Source organism: Cuculus canorus, chromosome Z (genome assembly GCF_017976375.1).
Source record: "Cuculus canorus isolate bCucCan1 chromosome Z, bCucCan1.pri, whole genome shotgun sequence".
NCBI classification, from domain to species: Eukaryota; Metazoa; Chordata; class Aves; order Cuculiformes; family Cuculidae; genus Cuculus; species Cuculus canorus.
In genome coordinates, this window is record NC_071441.1 from 4,951,055 (window position 1) to 4,971,839 (window position 20,785).

General features: G+C 42.4%; 2 protein-coding genes across 4 annotated transcripts in view; one reads left to right on the plus strand and one right to left on the minus strand.

Annotated features, from left to right (window-relative positions):
- OXCT1 (3-oxoacid CoA-transferase 1) overlaps positions 1 to 2,013 on the minus strand; it is an 82,092-nt gene extending 80,079 nt beyond the window's left edge. Inside the window, exon 1 of the mRNA XM_054054757.1 lies at positions 1,863 to 2,013. Within this exon, the coding sequence (XP_053910732.1) occupies positions 1,863 to 1,928 (66 nt within the window). The 5' untranslated portion in view covers positions 1,929 to 2,013. The remainder of the gene's footprint in view (positions 1 to 1,862) is intronic.
- RIMOC1 (RAB7A interacting MON1-CCZ1 complex subunit 1) overlaps positions 1 to 20,785 on the plus strand; it is a 173,744-nt gene that overhangs the window by 152,310 nt on the left and 649 nt on the right. For 2 of the 3 annotated variants that reach the window (XM_054054763.1, XM_054054760.1), the window contains exons 2-6: positions 17,369 to 17,451; positions 18,296 to 18,396; positions 18,785 to 18,931; positions 19,285 to 19,416; positions 19,620 to 19,734. In XM_054054763.1, the coding sequence (XP_053910738.1) occupies positions 17,382 to 17,451; positions 18,296 to 18,396; positions 18,785 to 18,931; positions 19,285 to 19,416; positions 19,620 to 19,734 (565 nt within the window). In that variant the 5' untranslated portion in view covers positions 17,369 to 17,381. Of the gene's footprint in view, positions 1 to 17,347; positions 17,452 to 18,295; positions 18,397 to 18,784; positions 18,932 to 19,284; positions 19,417 to 19,619; positions 19,735 to 20,785 lie in introns of those variants that run through there. The other variant, XM_054054762.1, reaches the window with a different exon arrangement.

Below are 20,785 nucleotides of genomic sequence, written 5' to 3' on the forward strand. Positions count from 1 at the left end.
TTTCCCACCCACTTTGCCATTGAGAGCAACGGCCTTTCAGGGAGCAGAAGTGCCAGGGATCACCCACCCTTCCCTGCACACCGGGGCAGCTAGCTAAGATCTCAGGAGCTGGCTGCAATTCTGGCAGCCCAGGTTTAAGAAAGAAATGACATGAGGACAGATGAGCTCCCAGAACAATCAACAGAATTGAAGTACATTTTACAGAAGAGCAAAATAGAACTTAGCAAAACAAAGACTGAAAAACATATGATTATTTTTCCATAAAGACACTGGGAAGAGGGAGGCGATTCTCCCCCTCTACTCCAGATTCAACATGGAATACTGTGCCTGGTTCTGGAATCCTCAGCATAAGAAGGATAGAGACCTGTTGGAACAGGCCCAGAGGAGGCCACAAAGATGCTCAGAGGGCTGGAGCACCTCTGCTATGAGGACAGGCTGAGAGAGTTGGGCTTGTTCAGCCTGGAGAAGAGAAGGCTCAGAGGAGACCTTATAGCGACCTTGAAGTACCTGAAGAGGCTACAAGAAAGCTGAGGAGAGACTTTTTACAAGGTCATATAGCAACAGGACGAGGGGGAATGTCTTTAAATTGGAAGGAGGGGAAGATTTAGGCCAGACATTGGGAAGAAATTCTTCACTACAAGAGTGGTGAGGCACTGGCACAGGTTGGCCAAGTAAGTTGTGGATGCCTAGTCCCTGGAGGTGTTCAAGGTCAGGTTAGATAGGACCTTTGAACAGCCATCTAACTGCTCTGGTGGGAGGTGTCCCTGCCCATGGCGGAGAGTTGGAACAGGATGATCTTTAAGGTTCCTTCATAGAATTACAGAATCAGTAAATTGGAAAAGATCTAAGGACCACTGAGTCCAACCATTCCTATCTGCTACTGAACCATGTCCTTGAGCACCTTGTCCCCTGTCTTTTAAATGGGTGATGCAGGGATGGGGACTCCACCCCCTCCCTGGGCAGCCTCTGACAGTGCCCAATGACCCCTTCTGTGAAAATTTTTTTCCTGATATCCAGCTTGAACCTTCCTTGGTGGACCTGGTGGAGCCCTCTTGTCCTGTCACAAATCTTGGGAGAAGAGCCCAGCTCCCTCCTCTCCACAACCTCCTTTCAGGTAGTAGTAGAGAGCAATAAGGTCTCCCCTCAGGCTCCTCTTCTCCAGGCTGAACAACCCCAGCTCTCTCAGCCGCTCCTCGTCAGACTTGTTCTCCAGCCCCTCAGCAGCTTCGCTGCTCTTCTCTGGACACGCTCCAGAGCCTCAACATCCTTCTTGTGGTGAGGGGCCCAGAACTGAACACAGTACTCAAGGTGTGGTCTCACCAGTGCTGAGTACAGAGGGAGAATAACCTCCCTGTTCCTGCTGGTCACACCGTTTCTGATCCAAGCCAAGATGCCATTGGCCTTCTTGGCCCCCTGGGCACACAGCTGGCTCATGTTCAGTCACTGACAACCAACACCCCCAGGTCCTTCTCCTCTGTACAGCTCTCCAGCCACTCTTCCCCGAGCCCGTAGCGCTGCACGGGGTTATTGTGCCCCAAGCGCAGGACTCTTCCAGCCCAAACCGTTTTGTGACTGTACGATAAGAGTAAACGCGAGAAGGAAGCAACTGAGCTGTTTCAACTGAAAAAGAAAAGCCACAGAAACGCTCCTGCTCGAAGCGACACCGGGACGGGAGCGGCTCGGCCGCGGTTACAGGCGGGTCGGTGCCGCGGGGCGGGCGAGGGGCGGCAGCCGCGCCCCCGACATGCACAGAAGACACAAAAGCATTCCAACCCGCGAGCCCATCGCCAAGGTCACGGCGGCCCGCGCTCCTCCCGCGGCCCCGGCCCGCGCTCCCCCTCCCCGCGGCGCCCCCGCCGTACCGCGTGTCCGCGCGCGGCGCGCAGCAGGCGCGCACCAGTCGACAGCAGCAGTCGGTGCGCCGCCATCTTCGCGGGAGCAGCGCGCGGGGGGCTCGGCGCGGGCGGCGCTGACGCGCGGCGGGCGGGGCCGAGGGGATGGGGGTGGAGGACCACGGGCTTTGTCTGACTTGGGTTTGTTTGCTGTGTAATACGCGCGCATTTCTGCTCCTCGTCGTAAAGGGAAACAACTTTCCCACCTGACTTAGCCTCATAAAACCATACAATAGTTTAAGTTGGAAGGGACCTCAAAGCCCATCCAGTTCCACCCCCCCTGCCATGGGCAGGGACACCTCCCACCGGCTCAGGCTGCCCAAGGCCCCATCCAACCTGGCCTGGAACCCCTCCAGGGATGGGGCAGCCACAGCTTCCCTGGGCAACCTGGGCCAGTGCCTCACCACTCTCATGGTGAAGAAATTCTTCCCAATGTCCAGTCTAAATCTGCCCCTCTCCAGTTTAGGAATGGTTGGACTTGATAATCTTAAGAGGTCTTTTCCAACCTAGAGATTCTATGATACTAAATCTTCCCCTCTCCAATTTAAAGGCATGACTTTTTAACGACCAGGTCAAATGGTTATAGAATCACAGAATATTTTGGGTTGGAAGGGAGCTTAAAGATGATCTGGTTCCAATTTCCACTGCTTCACCACTCTCATTGTGAAGAAATTCTTCCTAATATCTAATCGAAATCTTCCCCTCTCCAATTTAAAGGCATGGCTTTTTATAGACCAGTTCAAATGCTCATAGAATCATAGAATCACAGATTAGTTTGGTTTGGAAAGGACCTTAAGGATCATCCAGTTCCAGTTTCCAATGTGTCACCACTCTCATAGGGAAGAAATTCCTTCTTATGTCCAGTCTAAATCTGTCCTTCTCCAGTTTACACCTCTAGTCCTGTCGCTCCAAGGCTTATAGCAGAAAATGAACATCAGTTCTTAAAGAGTTTGGAAATCAAAAAGATGGAGTCTCTTTGCATAGATGGCATTTAGTTGGGTAAAGAAACCATAAACGTAAACGTATACTGTTAGAAATAGTGTGTAGTGTTTTCTTTTGATAACACTTCCAGCAACTGCAAAAGGAAAGCAGAATGTACGGAATTGAAAACGAGGTAGACACGTCAAACAAAATTATGGCTGAATAATACTCCTGCAATTCCACTTTAGGATATTTACCCATTGTATTTAAGGAACTTCAAAGAACTAGATGATCTTTAAGGTCTTTTCCACCCCAATTCATTCTGTGATTCCATGATTTACCCTGGCTGGGGCACAGGTGAGCCATCCAGCCATCCCACAGCTGTGGATGCCAGGGCAGAAGCAGCCTCCCCTGTGTGACAGTCAGCTGAGAGCCCTGACCCATAAGCTGGTGGTTTTGTCCCTAACACCGCTCAGAAAACATGGGTGAACAAACCCATTAATGTTACAGTTCCTTCAGTTGTACAGGGTGGGGGTTTCTTTCAGTTTCCCTTCTAATTCTCCTTAACTTCCACAGATGGACAACTCAGATGCACCATCGTACATGCCTCCCTCTGAGGCTAAGGTGGCTTAAATTTATGTCCTACTGTTTTGTGACCAAGGACTAACATCATGAGAATTAGAGTAACGACAGAGGCTTGTAATGGTTAAGTTTTCGAGGCATAACCCTCAGAGCCAGCCAGGCTCCAGTAAGCACATGCTCTCCACCGAGCGCTTAGATGCTATGTTTGGGTGGGAAAATGTTACTAGAATAGATGTATACTTGTTTAACCAGCCACGTGATGTGAACTGCTGGCATTTCTGCTGCTGCGGAAAGGAAAATTCAAAGCATGCCTCCACCATTATTTACGCTTTCTAAAAATACCCCAGATGATCAGTGCATGCCCTAACAATGCCTGATGGAACAGAATAATTCACAGAAAAATGTGAGAAGCTGTTCAGATGCAGAGAAAGAGAAAATCCCCTGACAGGCGATCACTCTTCTTGCAGGTGACACTGCTTCTCATCTTGTTTCCAGGCTGTTCTTGCAGGTGACACTGCTTCTCATCTTGTTTCCAGGCTGTCTCCAAAGCAGCTGCCAGCCTCATGGTGCTTAACCATCATGATATGAACATACAGCAGCGTAATTTATGAGGAGGCTGTGGTTTTTAGAGTGTGCTGCCAGCCTCTGAAGTGTTTCTGCATAGCCAATCCATTTTATTCAGAGCACTGATTCTGCCTTGCAGGTGCTGGTTCATGGCAACCACGAGCAGGAGCCAACTCTGTTGCAGAATACCCATACCATACTCTCTTAAACACTTTAAAAGTTAGTATTACCTGTAGTTACAGTTCATACAACAGGCAGACTTTGCAGGTGCTAGTGAAGCGTGGTTGTTTTTTCTAGGTATTCACTGTATTTAGCTAGTCAGCTAACTCTGAGGCAATTCCAGCTGTAAAAAGCTATAAATCATGGGGGCTTAGGAAATGAAAAACAAAATTACAGCACAGCTTGTATTCTCCCGGGACTAAGGAGCAGCAGAAAACTTTCACAGTACTGGGTTTCCAAACCTCGGTTCCACCAATATTGTATATAGATGTGTGAATTCTTTAAGTCACGTTTCTTTTCATGAAGAAATTACCTAAGCATTGAAAAACTTGTCTAAAAGAAGTTTGTCTTCAGTCCAATGTCTTCTTTTAAACCAACAGCATGCATTCTCAAACTTCTCAAAGCATTCACTCTTGGTTACATGCCCAGCAAGCATTTGTTTTGCATGGGTTCTGGACTATTTGGGACTGTAGCAGCATTGCCCCTGCAGGCTGGAGGAAGGGGACTAGCTGCATGCTGTAGGTGTAGCGCATGAGTACTACATCCTTGGAACATCTGTTATGCAAAGCTGATAATTCTACTAATATAAATTACAGTTTCTGAACTAGAAATGAGGATATAACTTTTCCTTCTCAGGTGCTATGGGTTATCTAAAACCAAAATTATTCAAAAAAATTGTGCAAGGTCCACGTGCTTTGGACTGCAAGCCTCTTATTTTGGCTTAGACAATCTCCAAACATAACTGAGGTTGTTCTGAAATAGTTTCTAAAGGATAGTTGATCATCTACTTTGTCTTATTTTTTTTAAGTTATGTTAAAGCTCTTTACACAACATGGACTAAGCCACCAACATGAAACAAGTCTCTAAAATGATAAAGAATATTTTTAAGGTGATCTTATTTTGTTCCTTCATGTAAATCGCATAACAGTGGCAGCATGCAAGTCAAGCACTTCTCAGGTTCAACAGCATTTACAAATGATTAGTGGGAGACATTTGAGCCCTTGGTGCCAAGAACAAGTCAGCAGGTAGGCATTCTGGAGCTACTATAGGTTAATCATTAGACATACCGTATAACACCCAGCTTACTTATACACTGCCAAGCACAAAAAGATGTCAAAGTCAGCACTACAATACAGTGAAATGGTATTTCCTAAAGAAGCCACCAAAGCATTAGCAGACAGCGAAGCTATCATTCCTTGTTTTATTTACAGTGCAGGGGAATAACCAGAACTCTAGAGATGAACAAGTTTGTTGGTTCAAATTTAGCAATTCACCTTTCTTTTAGTTCCATTGGAATTTAGCAAGAAAATTCAGTTATTGAGGCTTGAAAATCACATATGAGATCACAGAGAAGGGAAATCTCATTAAATTACACAGCAACTAGAACACAGATAGAGCACCTAAATCTACCTCCAAAAAGTCAATAGGTCACAGTTTAAAAAAAAAAGAGATAAAGAGATTGGTGTTTAAGTACTTTTGAACATTACTCAAGATATTAAATTATTTTTATATTAGTCATTTATAAGCACTTGTAACTCATCTTTGGATAAAGTAGAATGAACCTTATGCCCTTGATAGGGAATGGAAAGTCAAAGAAAACTGAAAGATTATTTCATAGCATCTTACACCTTCCAGCAGTTATGGAGTACAACAGAGAAAACAAATAAAGGAAGGAAAGATATAAAATTTATGATACAGACCTAAAGGCATTAAATAATGATAAATATATTCCACCTGAGAACATAAAAATAGTTCCAAGCTCCTGCACAATGCATTCAACAATTTTAAGATGGACTCAGCATTTACAGGAAATATATTTAACTAGGGGAAGACAGAAGGGCTGCCACCTGCATAGCTAGTGGTTATACTAGCAAGCCATGTGAACTTAAATATGCAACTTATTAACAAGGTTCCGGTGAAAGGAAGGTCATTACAAATTAAAATGGATATTTACAGGTCTAGTGAAAACTACACAAGCTAAAAATCGGCATGGATTTGGCAAGTGAAAATTCATACTTAATTAAACATAAATAACAAAGGAAAAATTACATTGGAAAACAAACCACTACCACCCACAAACAAAACCTTCTAGACAGTTATGGAAATGTAAAGCAAATAACAGAATGACTGACCCAAAGTCTTTGAAGGAAGGAATTTATGGAGCTGTTGAGGAATCCTTTTGCCAACTAATGTAGTCAGCATTTCCCCTTCACAGTCCTAAGATCAAAAGTGAGACCACATTACGAAAGGATCTTGAAGATACTTAATAAGGAAGAATCAACAACTGTTTGGCAAAGGGCGGTTCTTTATTCCTGACAGACCTCTTGAGCAGGTGACATAAAGTCAAAAAATATTTATTTGTTACAATGAATATCATAGTAGAATATGGGAGCTCACCTCTTTAAGAAAACAAAACAAAAAAAACAAAACAAAACAAAAAAACTCCACTTAATTGGATGAGCAAGTCCATATTCTGAAAACAATCACAGGTTGTTTTATACTTAGTTCAGTTTCCATTAGGCACACTCAGATTTTAGGCAGGGTGCCCTACTTTCATGTAAACAACACAGAACAGAAGTTTCTATATCATGTCATATTCTTGTATTATTATAACAAGCTAAGTAACTATACAGAAATTCTTCGAAGACACTGAACATTTTATACTTGGTCAAAAATTGAGAATTAAAGTTACTGCGGGAAGTTATTCACTTATTAACCTCAACAGCATTGAGAAATAGCCACTGAAGTATCAGCAGTTAAATCAGCAGTTAAATAGTTACTTCAGTTTGGTAGTCTTGGAAAAACAAAACTTTATACTTTCTGACCACTGCAAATGCTGCCCCTCAGTTCAAAACCACAGTATTTACAATGTGCAATTATATAGAACTTAAGGTGCCATTTCTGTTTAAATAGAACCACAAAGTCTGTTACTCAGCATAGTCCTTGTTATTTCTATTCATGTTAATATATTGCATATTTAGTAACTATCATCAACACTGTCTAAAATAGTTCCGTGTAATAACCTTCAACAATGACAGACAGTATGTCTACCAGTTCTGGAGAAAGTATAAGTGACTTATCATTCCTTAACAGCAGCAGTGAGGAAAAGAACAAAATGCCTATTCAGCAGATATTTGCAGACATCACCAGCACAAGTTCCATATGTTTGTGTACTCATATTTATGGAGGCTGGTTTAAATTCTTACTCAGAAAACCCTACTAATCTCTTATTCCTCATTTTTGACTGGATTTTTTTTTTTGCTGCAAGAATGCAACAGCAGAGGAAACCATTCCCTGCTCCTCCCCCTCTGGCCAAGCTGAAAGGATGGGATTATTTTACACTCCATACCAGCAGTGTTGTAGAAGTGTAAAGGTAAACATAACAAGGCTACAGAAACAATAAACAGCAAACAGGAATCCTGAGCAGCTGTCACACTGCCTGTCAGTTCTTGTTCCTGTCAGTTCACTGCTGCAACAGGCTTTTCCAGATTCTGTGATGCAACGTTACATTAATAACCTGAACCAGGTACTTTCAAACAAACCTCATCAGCAACAGAATGTACATTAAAACTCAGAACCTACAAGGCCTTTGAAGATTATTAGCAAAGAAATCTTTTTCCTTGCATTTAATACCCAACTTACAGAAACAAATACAGAGCCTTATGCTGATAATGCAGAATTGTGCTTGTAGACATTGTGCAGAGTAAACAGATGATGCCCCACCCTGTACCGCACTGCAGTCAGTGCTGTACAGTAAGACTACGGGACAGCCATATAATTGGAAATGAAAAAACGCAACACCTGCCTGGTCTGCAAGTTCCACTTGTAACTCTGGCTTCCTCTTTGAAACTTGGACTTCGACATTGATTTCATGGGTGTGGAGCCTGACTAGCCAGCACCGTTTCTTGGCTACAGGAGTCTAACATAAACTCACATATGCAATCAAGCCCTTGTAATTCTTTTGTCATCCACTCATGTGGGAGCCAGTTCCCCATCTGTGCTGACAAAACCAAGTCCCAATGTATTTTCATCTGAATCATTTTGCCTAATTCTTATAGTCCATCCAGCTGCTAGAGGAACAGCTATGTCGAGCTCAGAATAGCTTCCCCCAACAGTGGCTCGGTTTGTATTCTCAAAGGTCCAAACACATCTAATAGCAAAAGCAGACAGTTGTTTCCTGTGACATCTCATTTCTCAAATGCAGTCAAATTAACAGGAGAATTAGTAAGGAAGGCAACTTAAGTTTCACATAGGATATATGGCAAAATCTGAAACTTTTGCTGTTAAATTTTTATAACGTGATTTAAAATGAAGACCTACCATTCACCCATCCATCTTTTTTAAAGGCCTCTTAGAATCAGTTAGTCTTAAAACAACAGATTCTCCTTCAGCTCTCCCCCCATTTTGGTAAAGTGTATCTGTCTAATTTAAATCTCGTTCTACAAATACACACTCAGAAGGAGCTTGGAAGCCTGTCAAGCCTAAGCAGCAGAGTCCCTGCATCTACAAGTGCGCATCTGCTTGTTGCAAAGTCCTCAGGCCTCTTGCTCTTAATTTCACCAGCTCCAAACATCTCGTCAAAGATCCAGATGGTTTATTTCAGGAAACAGCTTGAAACCATATCCTAACAGTTCACCAAAGACTTCCATACTCTGCTTTCGGGGTTTTGCAGAGTTTCAAGAAACACAACCATTTCAGATGGACATCCCTACCACGAAGCATCCCCGCTGGGGATGGACTGCACTGAGCGCACCGGTGACACCCTGTGCCATCCTGCTGAACTCTCAAACACAAACGGCAGCTCCATACGTATCTTCCTCTGGCATCACAGCTTGTCCTCACCTAAGACTGCAGGCCCCCAGTGAGGAGCTACCTCTGTAGCAAGTTTGACGTAGATATCTTTAAGTACCAGTGGTAACCAGAAGTCCCGTTTGAAACTAATCACTACAGGAACAATAAAAAAGGGTCTCAGGCTCCCATATAATTTTAAAACGTGTCTAGAATGTATAATTCATGTGACTCTAGATTACTCATCCAAGTGACGGACATCATGTTTTTTGGTTATAGTGCATTAAAATTGTTAAAAATTCAAGCAAGCAATTCCAGAATTTCATCCAGCTTGCAGGGTATCCACAACAGGAATTGGAAAATTTGTCAATGATCTTCGATTTCCTGTTTACCTCACAGGGTATAACCTTGACTATTCTTATCATGGTTTGCCACTCCTGCAGCTGTACACTGTAACAAGAATAGGCCTTCAAAATCAGTATGCTTATATTTGTTTTCTTATGCCTTTGAAAGGCAGGGTATTTGATTGAGCATAGATTCAAGAAGATACCCTTGGCAATCACGCTTCCAGGCAGCAGATTTCCTGCAAGCCAGCCAGAACACCACAAACACTTCACATCCTACTCCACGCTTAACATACAAGAAACACAGACTTCTTGCCTTAGCAAGGGCAGTACACGTATTTGCATGTTTGAATATTCAGTTGTGGTACAGGAAAAGGAATGGGGAAGCTTTTAACACAGATGAGCTTTCCAGTCATGCGCATTTGAAAGACACAATATATGTAAAACATTCTCAAATACACATTGTTGCTTATCCACTCCTATCAGGAATGCTGGTTTATTTTGTTTTTTTTTTTTTTCCTCAAGAGAAGCCCAGAAAAACCGAAAATCTTTAATGCCAAGTGCTACATAGATTAACACAATACCCAAATTAGTAAGTTTAGTTTTGGTATGATCCAAGGGAATTAACAGCATAAAACCTCTTCTGGTAGCAGCAAACTTTACTAAAAGCCAGATAAAGGTTCTCTGAGAGTAACTTCACACATTACAGTTTCAGAAGGAGGTTACAGTCTCAGATTATAGCCATCCAGATCAGTTTGGTGATCCAGCTGCAGACTTGGTCTGTAAAAAAATGGGCAGCATTCAGTCCAATAAGCGAGCTGACCTTACACACAAGAAGGCAATACCATAATATTGGTCATCTTTCTTAAAGATATTATTAGATACAATAAATTCATCAACTCCACGTACAATAAATAAGAACCTTGTTTAATAGTTTCTGTGTATATGTACAAATATTTTTTCCATATTTTCAAGAACAGAAAAAATTGCTTCAAAGAACCGGGATGAAGGACATGCCAAGGACCACTTATTCTACAACACTTTTTAATAAATTCAGTTTTTCTCAACACTATTTATGTAAACAAGATTGCTTATAATCCTCAACTAACATAATTCATAATGCAAGTCTGACATTTAAGGTAAAATGCAAATGCAACAATCTAGTTGCTCCTGAGGCAGCTCTGACCAGGTGAACCACAAAACGGACTGTGAAGCTGGCACATCCCTTCAATTTGTCTGTTTGCTCACTAAAGTTCATTAGTTGATGCCAAATGAAGACAGCTGGACCTGAACTGACATATTTTGAGCACTCTTCTATTACGCAAGCCCACATGAGACAAGTATGATGTCATTACTAGGTATAAATAAGTGAAAAGAGCAAGTACCTGGAGCTGAATTAATGGAATTGGTCCCTAATTTAGGTAGTTATGCTTTTGTACACTAACAAAGTTTGTGATTTTCTTAAACAAACAAAAACACCAGCAAAGATAAGTTACTTCTAATTTCTTTGCTAACAAAATATAACATAATTACTTAATATTTTACAAGTATATCCCTAATTTAAGTGATTTACCAGAGATCAAATACCCTTGTGAAATCTATTGCACCTCTGAATAAGCCTCTCAGCTTTCCTAACTCAACTCACATCTGTCTCAGTTACATCAACACTTGAATTACCTAGAAAAGATTATGGAGAACACACATTATGCATGCTTGCAAATAAGGACATAAACAGATTCTTGAAAACATAGTAATTTAGTGTCATTCTAAGATGCTGTACCAAATACAGTATTATAATTTCTCCCAGCTTCTAACGGACTTGAAGCATGCTGCTACAAATTCACATTAGCCAAGTACATCTACATAAATATCCATGTTGTCTTCCCTGTCCATTTTGAAGACAAATTTTGACCAGAGACTTTAAACTTGTTAAGAATCTGCTTGATAACTGATGTCTTTTGAGTCTTGTTTGATCACGTCTAATCTACTACTATCTAATTCCACCTCCATACACCCCCTTTTTTTGCTTTCTGTTTTTCCCCTTTCTTTTTAAACATTAAGATTCGGTTCATAACCAAAACAAGTAGTAAGTAATCCAGTGCCATCTTCATCACTAGGCTTAGTAACCTCTGGTCAGAGGACTAATTGGCAGAAAGAAAAGCCTTTTTCTTCCAGTTTTCTTTGTAGAGGTCCAAACAGCACCAATCAGAATGCTGAGGGATGCCCTCATCACCATACACAACTTCCTCACAGAGGTTAGCAGAGATGCTGATCTCTCCTCTGCTCTCTGATGACATCAGGACACGAGGAAATGGAATAAAGCTGCACCAAGGGAAGTTCAGACTGCACACCAGGAAAAATTTCCTCACTGAGAGGGTGGGTGGTCACTGGAACAGGCTTCCAAGGAAGCGGTCATCGCACCAGACCAATTAGATTCAATGAGCATCTGCATGACAGGGTTAACATGTTAAAGATTAGGTGGTCCTGTGAGGAGCAGGGAGTTGAACTCATTGATGCTCATGGGTCCCTTCCAGCTTGAAATATTCTGTAATTCTATGAACACACAGAGTTCACTTGAACTCAGCAAAATTTCTCTCTTCACTACTTTCTCTGTGAATTACTATGATTTCATAATCACCCACTGAGGTGCCATAGTTCAACAAAATCTGCACAACCTGCACGACTTAGAAGTTCTTGGGGCTGCTAATAATGACAAAAATATACCAATTATTGCTGTGGGAAGCTGCTTTCTATAGGCAATTCTGTATTTTTAACTACAGCTAACAACATTTTCCTAGTTTGCGTAATACTAAACATAAAGAGTTTTGTTAGACTTGTGTCTAAGCATCTTTTTTAACTTCCAGAAATAAAAGAGGTCACAGAATTTCTAAAGCAAGGCAGATTAATTATATCCAAGACATTAGGTTTTCTAATACATTCAAAGTTTTCAGGTATTCGGAGATGTCATGCTAGCCCAGCTTCACAGTTACATCTATCAGCAGAGTTAGGAAGTGCTGATGGAATACCACAGGACAAAAATAGTTCCAAAGGGTACAGTTACAACTGCTGTGTTTTCTAGCAACATACACACTTACATATCTCACACACTCAGAAAGCGTGTGTGATTTCTAAGGAAAGAAGCAGCAGAATCTACTGCAGCAATGTGCGGAATCTACTTTACATTCACACCATATACGTATACCTTCATGAGCACACAAATATATTTATATATAAACCCAAATTAACAGAAGAACAGTTGTGGCAATGCTGTATCTTGGCTCCGAAGAACAAAATCATCACTGCTCTCCCTCTCCCATTAACCACAACTGTTTACATACCTCGATGCTTTTCCTGTTTTGCTTCCACCAATTTAGGAACAAAGCCTGTCTCTAAGCAGCCAACACCTTACCCTTCCCTTGTTAGTAACAGTAGCCTTAAAAACAGGAAGTGTGAGGCACTGAGAGTCACAAATCCCACATGAATCTCTTTACCTGAGATCATTTTACTGTAATGTAACTATTTCCTAAAGTATCTCTATGGAGTGAAACGTTTTTTTTGCTTCAACCTAATTTAAGTATCACCCAGGAACAGTGTTTCTTCTCAAACATGTCAAAAAAATCAGAAAAATACAGGATGCGGCTTTATCTTTGTGTGAACGCCTGAGAATTTGGATTTTAAGATTTCCCAGCTCTAAAAGGAATGGCAAGGAGGTAGCAAACCCCAAACCAGACCATTCTCTTTCAAATACCTAGAAGAATTTTTATATAAACAGGTTCTAAGCGAAAACAAAAGTCTAATTGAGGTTGTTGTTCTTGCAAATATTCAGACACCAAGTCTGTCACCAGTCTTCAGACCAAAGCACTTTGCAAGATGTGGGGAGAAGACTTGCATAGTAACTTCACAAACTACAAAATGCAGCTTGGAGGTTTAGAGCTGGAAGGAGAATGGCTGGGAGAGGGATGGATATGGGGCTGTTTAGAGGCCACTCCAGCCAGGAGCCAGGCAGAGCCCCAGGGGAGGTGAGAGCTTGCCCACCACAGTGAGGAGGCAGCACCCCACCGTGGCTGCTCCTCTCGGTTCTGCAGTCTCTCAGGGATTTGCCCAGACGTCCTGCAAGAGGTCCTCTCCTCACCAGAATAGTGGACATCACCCCTTTTTCTCAACAGCTGTATCAGCTTCTGCTTTATCAGTTTGGTATTGCGAGAAACACACTGCTTCCATTTCACCCACTCATAAGAAAGGTGAAAGCCAGATTTCACTATATAGTTAAAGAAAGAGTGAAATAATATTTCAGGGAAAAAGCCATTGTGCGTACTTCTAGCCTTCAAAACCAGACACAGCTAAAGTAAGCTGCAGTACCTGAAGGACAGGAAGATTAAAATATACCACTTCCTTTATCAAATAAGATGAGACACAACTATTTTGAAGTTTTGTTTTGGTTTGGTTTTCTGACAAAGGACATCTCAAGAGCTGGAAGTCATCTCCTGCATATTGAGGGCCAACCCACTTGCCCACTTGTCTAATTATGAAGAAAGCAGTTAAGAAAGCAACACAAAATCATAGGTGGGTATTGAAACAGCGAAGTAAGGGCACAACCGTGCAAGCAGAAGATCTGAAGAAGGGACCTTATCAATGCACAGCCATTCTTGAGTCCCAAAACTGACAACTTGGAAAGTGGTGTATTTCACATGAAGCACCATCTCCTCTGCCCTCAGGTATGATATGGTTAACTAACATAATACTTACGGTACTGTTAACACAGCTGTGATGAAAAATTGTGTCTGGCTATGGACTATGCAGGAATAAATGACACTACATATCCCACCCAAACATCAATAGGTTTCTTATAGAAAACAAACAATTTCTGGAAGAAAACACATTTTTTCCTTTAAAGGTTTACTTTCTTTTGCATTTGGTATGTTTGACAACTCTTTCATAAAACATAAAGAGGCAACAGCAAAAACATCTGTGTCTCTAAGCAGACAGCTTTTCACTGCCTAAAGTACTCCAGTAAGTTTTTTATGGTTTTAAGTACTTTGGTGGGACATAGGCACTAACAGAATGAAACTATGTGACTCGACTGGGGGAAGTAACAAGAGAATATGGCCTCAAGTTGCAGCAGGGGAAGTTTAGGTTGGGTATTAGGAAAAAATAATTTACTAAAAGAGTGGTGAAGCACTGGATGCAGCTGCTCAGGGGATAGAGTCACCATCCCTGGAGGTGTTCAAAAAGCAGGTAGACATGGCACTACAGCACACGGCTTAGTAGGCACAGTGGTGTTGGGCTGACTGTTGGACTTGATCTTAGAGATTTTAATGCCTTTAGTAAATTATTTTAAAATAGTCAAGCTAAGAAAGTGCAAAATGTGTGAGTTTATGGCACATTACTCCAATGAACACTGGGGTATTAGGTTTTTCTAGGCAGGTAAAGAGATGGAGCAGGCTAGAGAAGCAATATAGGGAAATACAGCATTTTTGTAACTATACAACAAAATATTAGTTGATTTGTTTGTGGAGAAGTAATAAAATTCTGTTAAAAATTAAACTTATGTTTCTCCCTCCCAACATGGAAGCTATATAGCATTTCTGAAGTTCATGAAGTGTTAGTCAAAGTCTGACCAAAAAAATGGAGTAAAAGTCTCATTCCTTTAACCAAAAGGATGTGGTTTCAAACTGATTTAACTGTGCTTTCACTGTTGTACCTCTACATGGTAAGTCATCCAATGCCAAAATGTAAATTTAAACCCACCAATAAGGATATATTTATTGATTAAAAAGCTGGGTTTATTCTTAAAAAGCCTCACTGCCTTTTAGTATTCGCTTCCACTTGGCGTATGGGCAAGACCTAGCATCTGGAGAGCAGTCTGAAAGGGCAGCACAGGGACACGAGAAGGGTCCTCCCTGGGGACCGTGACATGGACCAGCAGAAGCCACATATGTGTGATAAGAGAGCTCTGAGCATACAAATCATCAGGCAGTCCCAGCCTCCTGGGCACACACAGCATGCCCAGCAGAACCGGCTGCGCTGTCACCTCCTGCCTGCCTGATACAAGTAGTTATTATTATAAAATGTGGAATATTTTTTATTTAAGCTAAAGTAGAGTTAAGTTTCATCTGAGTAATTGTATTTTTTTAAAGTCAGACAGAATGTCCTTCTGATAGCATGGGCTTTTTTGACAGTGTTTTTCCAGACACTGTTCATTCTGTGAAGGTGATAATATCTTGTGTTCAGTGTGATCTGTGGTGAATGGATGTGGGTTTTTTTCTAGAATCACCTCTGTTTGCATCTTTCTCTATCTCAAATGCAAGGTCAGGCAGAGAGCTGGAGCCAAAGCTCCAAATTAGAAGCATATTCGACTGTTGTGAAGTTCATAACATTAAAATCAGTCCTTGGAAAGTGCCAGAATATGCAGAAGATTTCTGAGAAAATTTATATGTATGCTTGTAAATGGGAAATACATTCATTCCCTTGTGGGAGCAACACCAAGTACATGGAAGATTAATTAGGAGTAAGACAAGGCATGGACCTGGTATCAAGCATATTAGAATAAACATTATTTAAAAGACCAGGTGTCCTGAACTAGACACAGGGGACGACACACAGCACCTTCCATATGAGGACAGGCTGAGAGAGTTGGGCTTGTTCAGCATGAAGAAGAGAAGGCTACGAGGAGATCTGTAGCGAAGAAAGGCATGGACTCCATTTTGGGGTGACAAACAAAATCCCTTTGATGTGAAAAAGCAAAGGCTTTTATAGTTCCTCTCTACCCAGCTAACAGCTACCCCAGTGAATTTCCACTGAGCAATGATTAATGCTGCAGCTGCGGTCCTTATCTTCATGTTTTGGTTTTCTATGTGGAGTTATGCATTCTTTTAACAACTTCAAGGTCTTCTAGCAAGCTTCAGGGCCTCAGCCGCTGGCTCTGTGCTTGCTGGTGATACTGCAGGTATACTGAGGCGTTGCCCGCTTGCGTTGGTATAGGCGCGGCAGTAGAATCTTTTATGCCCACAGAGATCTTATAGCGACCTTCCAGTACCTGAAGGGGCTACAAGAAAGCTGGGGAGGGACTGTTCATAAAGGCTCATAGTGACAGGACGAGGGGCAATGGGTATAAGCTGGAGAGGGGCAGATTTAGATTAGACATAAGGAAGAATTTCTTCACCATGAGAATGGTGAGGCCCTGGCCCAGGCTGCCTAGGGAAGCTGTGGCTGCCCCATCCCTGGAGGTGTTGAAGGCCGGGTTGGATGGGCCTTGGGCAGCCTGATCTGGAGACTCTATGACGAATATTGAATGCATGATAAGGCCAGGCTGGGAAAAAGACGCCTGGGAATCAGTGGATTGGACACACGACTGAAAACAGCCATGAGTGTGGAGTGGACAGAACCAAAACCATCCAATTTGGGTGAATGTTGGAAAACCAAGAAACCGTGTAAAGATCTGCCTGAATGAGAGCAGCCAAGAGTAGAAGCAGCAGTAGTGCTTCACAAATGTGACTTGGGTATTGCAGTGCTGATTAAAGAGAATACAGAGAAATCTGTGAGGTCTGCATCTCTTTTATCGCTGCAGTGCCCAGCTTGTCCCACTGCGCGTGGCTGATGGAGATCATAGAATCATATAATCATAGTATAGTTTGGGTTGGAAGGGACCTCAAAGCCCATCCAGTTCCAACCCCGGTGCCATGCGCAGGGACATCCCACCGGCTCAGGCTGCCCAAGGCCCATCCAACCTGGCCTGGAACACCTTCAGGGATGGGGCAGCCACAGCTTCCCTGGGAAACCTGTGCCAGGGCCTCACCGCTCTCATGATGAAGAAATTCTTCCCAATGTCCAGTCTAAATCTGCCCCTCTCCAGTTTATACCCGTTCCCCCCCGTCCTATCCCCACAAGCCTTTAAGAACAGGCTTTATGAATCGCTCTCCGTTCCGCCCAGCTGAAGGCGCCCCTAACAAAAAGGCGCCACGTTCTCAACCTCCGAAACGACTCTTGTGGAGTTTATTCCCCGTCCTTCCGGGTGTGGGTGCCGGGAGCCCCGCCCCGCCCCGCCCCGCCCCGGGACATGGCGGCGGCGGCCATGGCGCTGCGGCCGCGGTTGGAGGCGCTGGGCCGGCGGCTGCCCGCGCGCGGGGCGGCGGGAGGCGGCGGTGAGGGGCGCCGGGCGGGGTGCAGCGCCATGGCCGGGAGAGGCCTCAGCGGGGCCGGGGGCGGGCCTGGCGGGGTCTGGGGTCTCGCGGGGCCTCGCAGGGGCCGGAGCGCCGAAGCGCCGAGGGGGAGCAGTCCCTGTCGCAGAAAGGGGAGTATAGGGACGTGGTTTAGTGGCAGGTGGGAGTGGTCGGAGTCGATGGTCTGAGAGGTCTTTTCTAACCTACTGCTTCTATGATTCTATGACTATTTTGATTTAAGCTAAAGCCCATCTAAGCAGTTCTATTTTTTGAAGCTTGGGCAGAATGTTGTTCTGATACTATTTTTTTTTTTTTAAATAGTGCTTTTCCCGACGCTGTTACTTCTTGTGTTGGATTTGATCTGTTTTTTTCGATTGTGATCTGATGTGGGTTTTTTTCCTAGCATCACCTCTGTTTGCATCTTTCTCAAATGCAATGTCAGCCTGAGAACTGGCCCCAAAGCTCCAAACTAGCAACAGATTTGACTGCTGTGAAGTTCATAATAAGGTTAAAATTAGTCCTTGCTCAGTAACAGAATATGCGTAAGATTTCTGGGAAGATTTATACATATGCCTGTAAGTGGGAAATACATTCAGTCCCCAGCTTTTATCTCGCATGCTGACTGATGGAGATCACTCCCGCGGTGTTGTCAAGGCTTGAGAAAGGATGCTTGCTTTCTAGAACTCCAAAACAAGTCTTAGAGAGTTTATTTGCTGTAATTTTCAGTATTAGGGCGGATAAGCCTTTATGAAGTGAAAAGGGGGAGCCAGCAAGGCCCTTGCTGAGTGCGTGACGGTGCTAAGGAAGCGTTGTCTTCTTCCTTCAGATTCCTTCTTAGCAAAGGGCTCTGCTACTCTGGAGAAACTGAAGGACCTCTGTAATGAAGGGAGAGAACATCCTTCCACGCTTTTGCAGCTCTATGCGCAGGTAGAACACTTCAAGCATGAAGAGGTCCTTTTTAAGAAAACCAACTATGTAGGGAATGGGAGAGGGGCGCATAGCGGAAAGGGGTCTGTGTTACGTGGTGCGCGCGGTGAACATCCATAAAGTACAGGGCTGTCTTTGAATTAGAAGCTAACTTAAAAGTTGATAATAATTGCGCTGGTGCTGTAAGGACAGAAAGGGTTTTATGTTTATGTCTACTGTTAACAGTTTAAAAATAGTTTTAACTTCGAGCTTTTGTAAACTAAATGTTGACAATTAACTTGAAGTTGTAATGGTTTATAAACTGTAACAAGTGTCTCAATTACTGCATGCTACCATCTGATTATTTTGCTGGTAGCATTTTATATTGTGTATCCTCTTGTTTTCATAGGGTGTCTTAGACATTACGTATTTTGAGGAAAACCAGCTGGTGGATGAAGATTTTCCAGAAGAATCTTCATTGCAAAAAGTTAGAGAACTTACTCGTGTTCTTTCAGAACCAGAAGACCTAGTGAGGGAGTGCAACGTAAATGAAGAAGTGAGTATCAAGATTAGGCAGCCAGAGAATTAATTACTTAATTATTTAATAATAATAAACCCTGAACAAGGTAGTAGTTTGTGCATTTTTCATGGGCAGAATTTAAAATATTTTGAAAAATTGTCAAGTCTTACCTGTCTAAAGTGATTCGTGAAAATACTGTTTCAAAAGGCTTGTTGTGTTCTCAGAATTTCACATGCTAACATTTCATTATTCCATGTGCTTTTGGCAGCTTAAATCCAAAGCTTTAGGTTGGTATTTCTGACTGTTGCTGTTTGTGTGTGTAGTTGTGTATATAAGTAGTTCAAATGGTTTACATTTGAGTTAGCACGGTTTGTTGGATTTTATTTCAGCCCATCAATATCCTTGGTGCAGAGTTATTAGAATGTCTTTACTGGAGAAGAGGAGCCCTGCTTTACATGTTTTGTCATACAGCAAAAGAGAGGAGTGAATGGCTCCAGGAAAACATTGCCGTATTTGAAAAGGTAAAGGAGATTAAAAGAAGTTCTATGAGCACGTGAATACTGTTTTAAAGTTTGACTCATCTTTTTTAAAATGGAGCTGCTTGTTTTTTTTCCTTTTAAATGGGGTTTGGGGAAGTTAGTAGCAAGAAGTATTTCTATCAATAACTTAATCAGAACTCATCTAACAGGGTTTTTTTTCCCCCTTGTCTTTTAACTGTACTCAGTGTCTTAATGATGGAGTTCATTACTTGATGAAGATGCTTAGCTTTAGATGCCCTCTTCAGCTAAATGAAGATGTTGCAGTTCAAGATAAAGACACAGCTACGTTACTCAGTGAAGGTAAAAAACCAAAAACAAAACACCTCCTCCAACCCTTCCCCCTTAATAAGTGTTCCAGTTTATGAAATGCTTTATTTCATTTTTTTTAGTGCATTTGTATTAAAAAAATCTCACTTTTTAGAACAATTAAAAACCAATGAGACAGATAAGCACGCAGCAATGCTACCCCCCTGCCCCATTTTTGACCTAGAGATTTTAGGAGGTTGCAGTGCTTGTTTTCGCTGTGTTTTTGAGTGCACTGGATGAAAGTGAACTGAGGCAATTGGTGTTTTGTGTACAGCACGTGTGTTTTGTAACCATCCAGTCATCAACTGACAAATGTTGAAAGCACAAATAGGACTGCAGAGAGGGCTGGATATTCCCATGTTGGTCTTCCTGGGAACACAGGTGTGAACACAGAATCGCGGAATTCACGCAGGTGGAAAGTGCATGCAGAACTGTTAGAATTGGAAAATTTATGCTGCATCAACTCTTATGTAGCTTTTTGTCAGTTGCATTATTGAATTGCCTTTGCAGGAGGTTCTGAGACTGCATTAGTGTGATGCAACTGGGGAGATGCTGCAGGAGGGGATTTGTAAGGTTAACAGCTGGTTCTGAGGACATGATGTCTAGGTTGTAGACACTCAAAACTAGCTCTCCTCTGGCAACAAGGGGATGGAGCGGAGCACATTCTTGCTTAGTTTCATCTGAAAGTGGGATTGCTCCAGTTCAACTCGACAATGCAAGCCAAAGTTCAGTACCTGACTTGTACATTTAGTTAGCAGGACTCTTTGTTTTGTTTTTTTTTTTTCTTTCAGTGACTGAGGAAATGCGTGTTGCTTTCTATTCAAATAATAAAGCTGCTGCTGGTTAACCTGACCTAAGATCATGCTCAGATAGCATCTTTTAGGCTTAAATTGTGGCAGGCACAGAAGTACTCTAAAATGTATATGCGTAATCATGCCTGCACTTAATGGATTGTGCAGAAATACTGAAAGTCTCTGAAGTAAATAGGCAAGCACAATTATCAGAATAATGGTTATATGGCAATCTTAAATATTTTAGCATTATG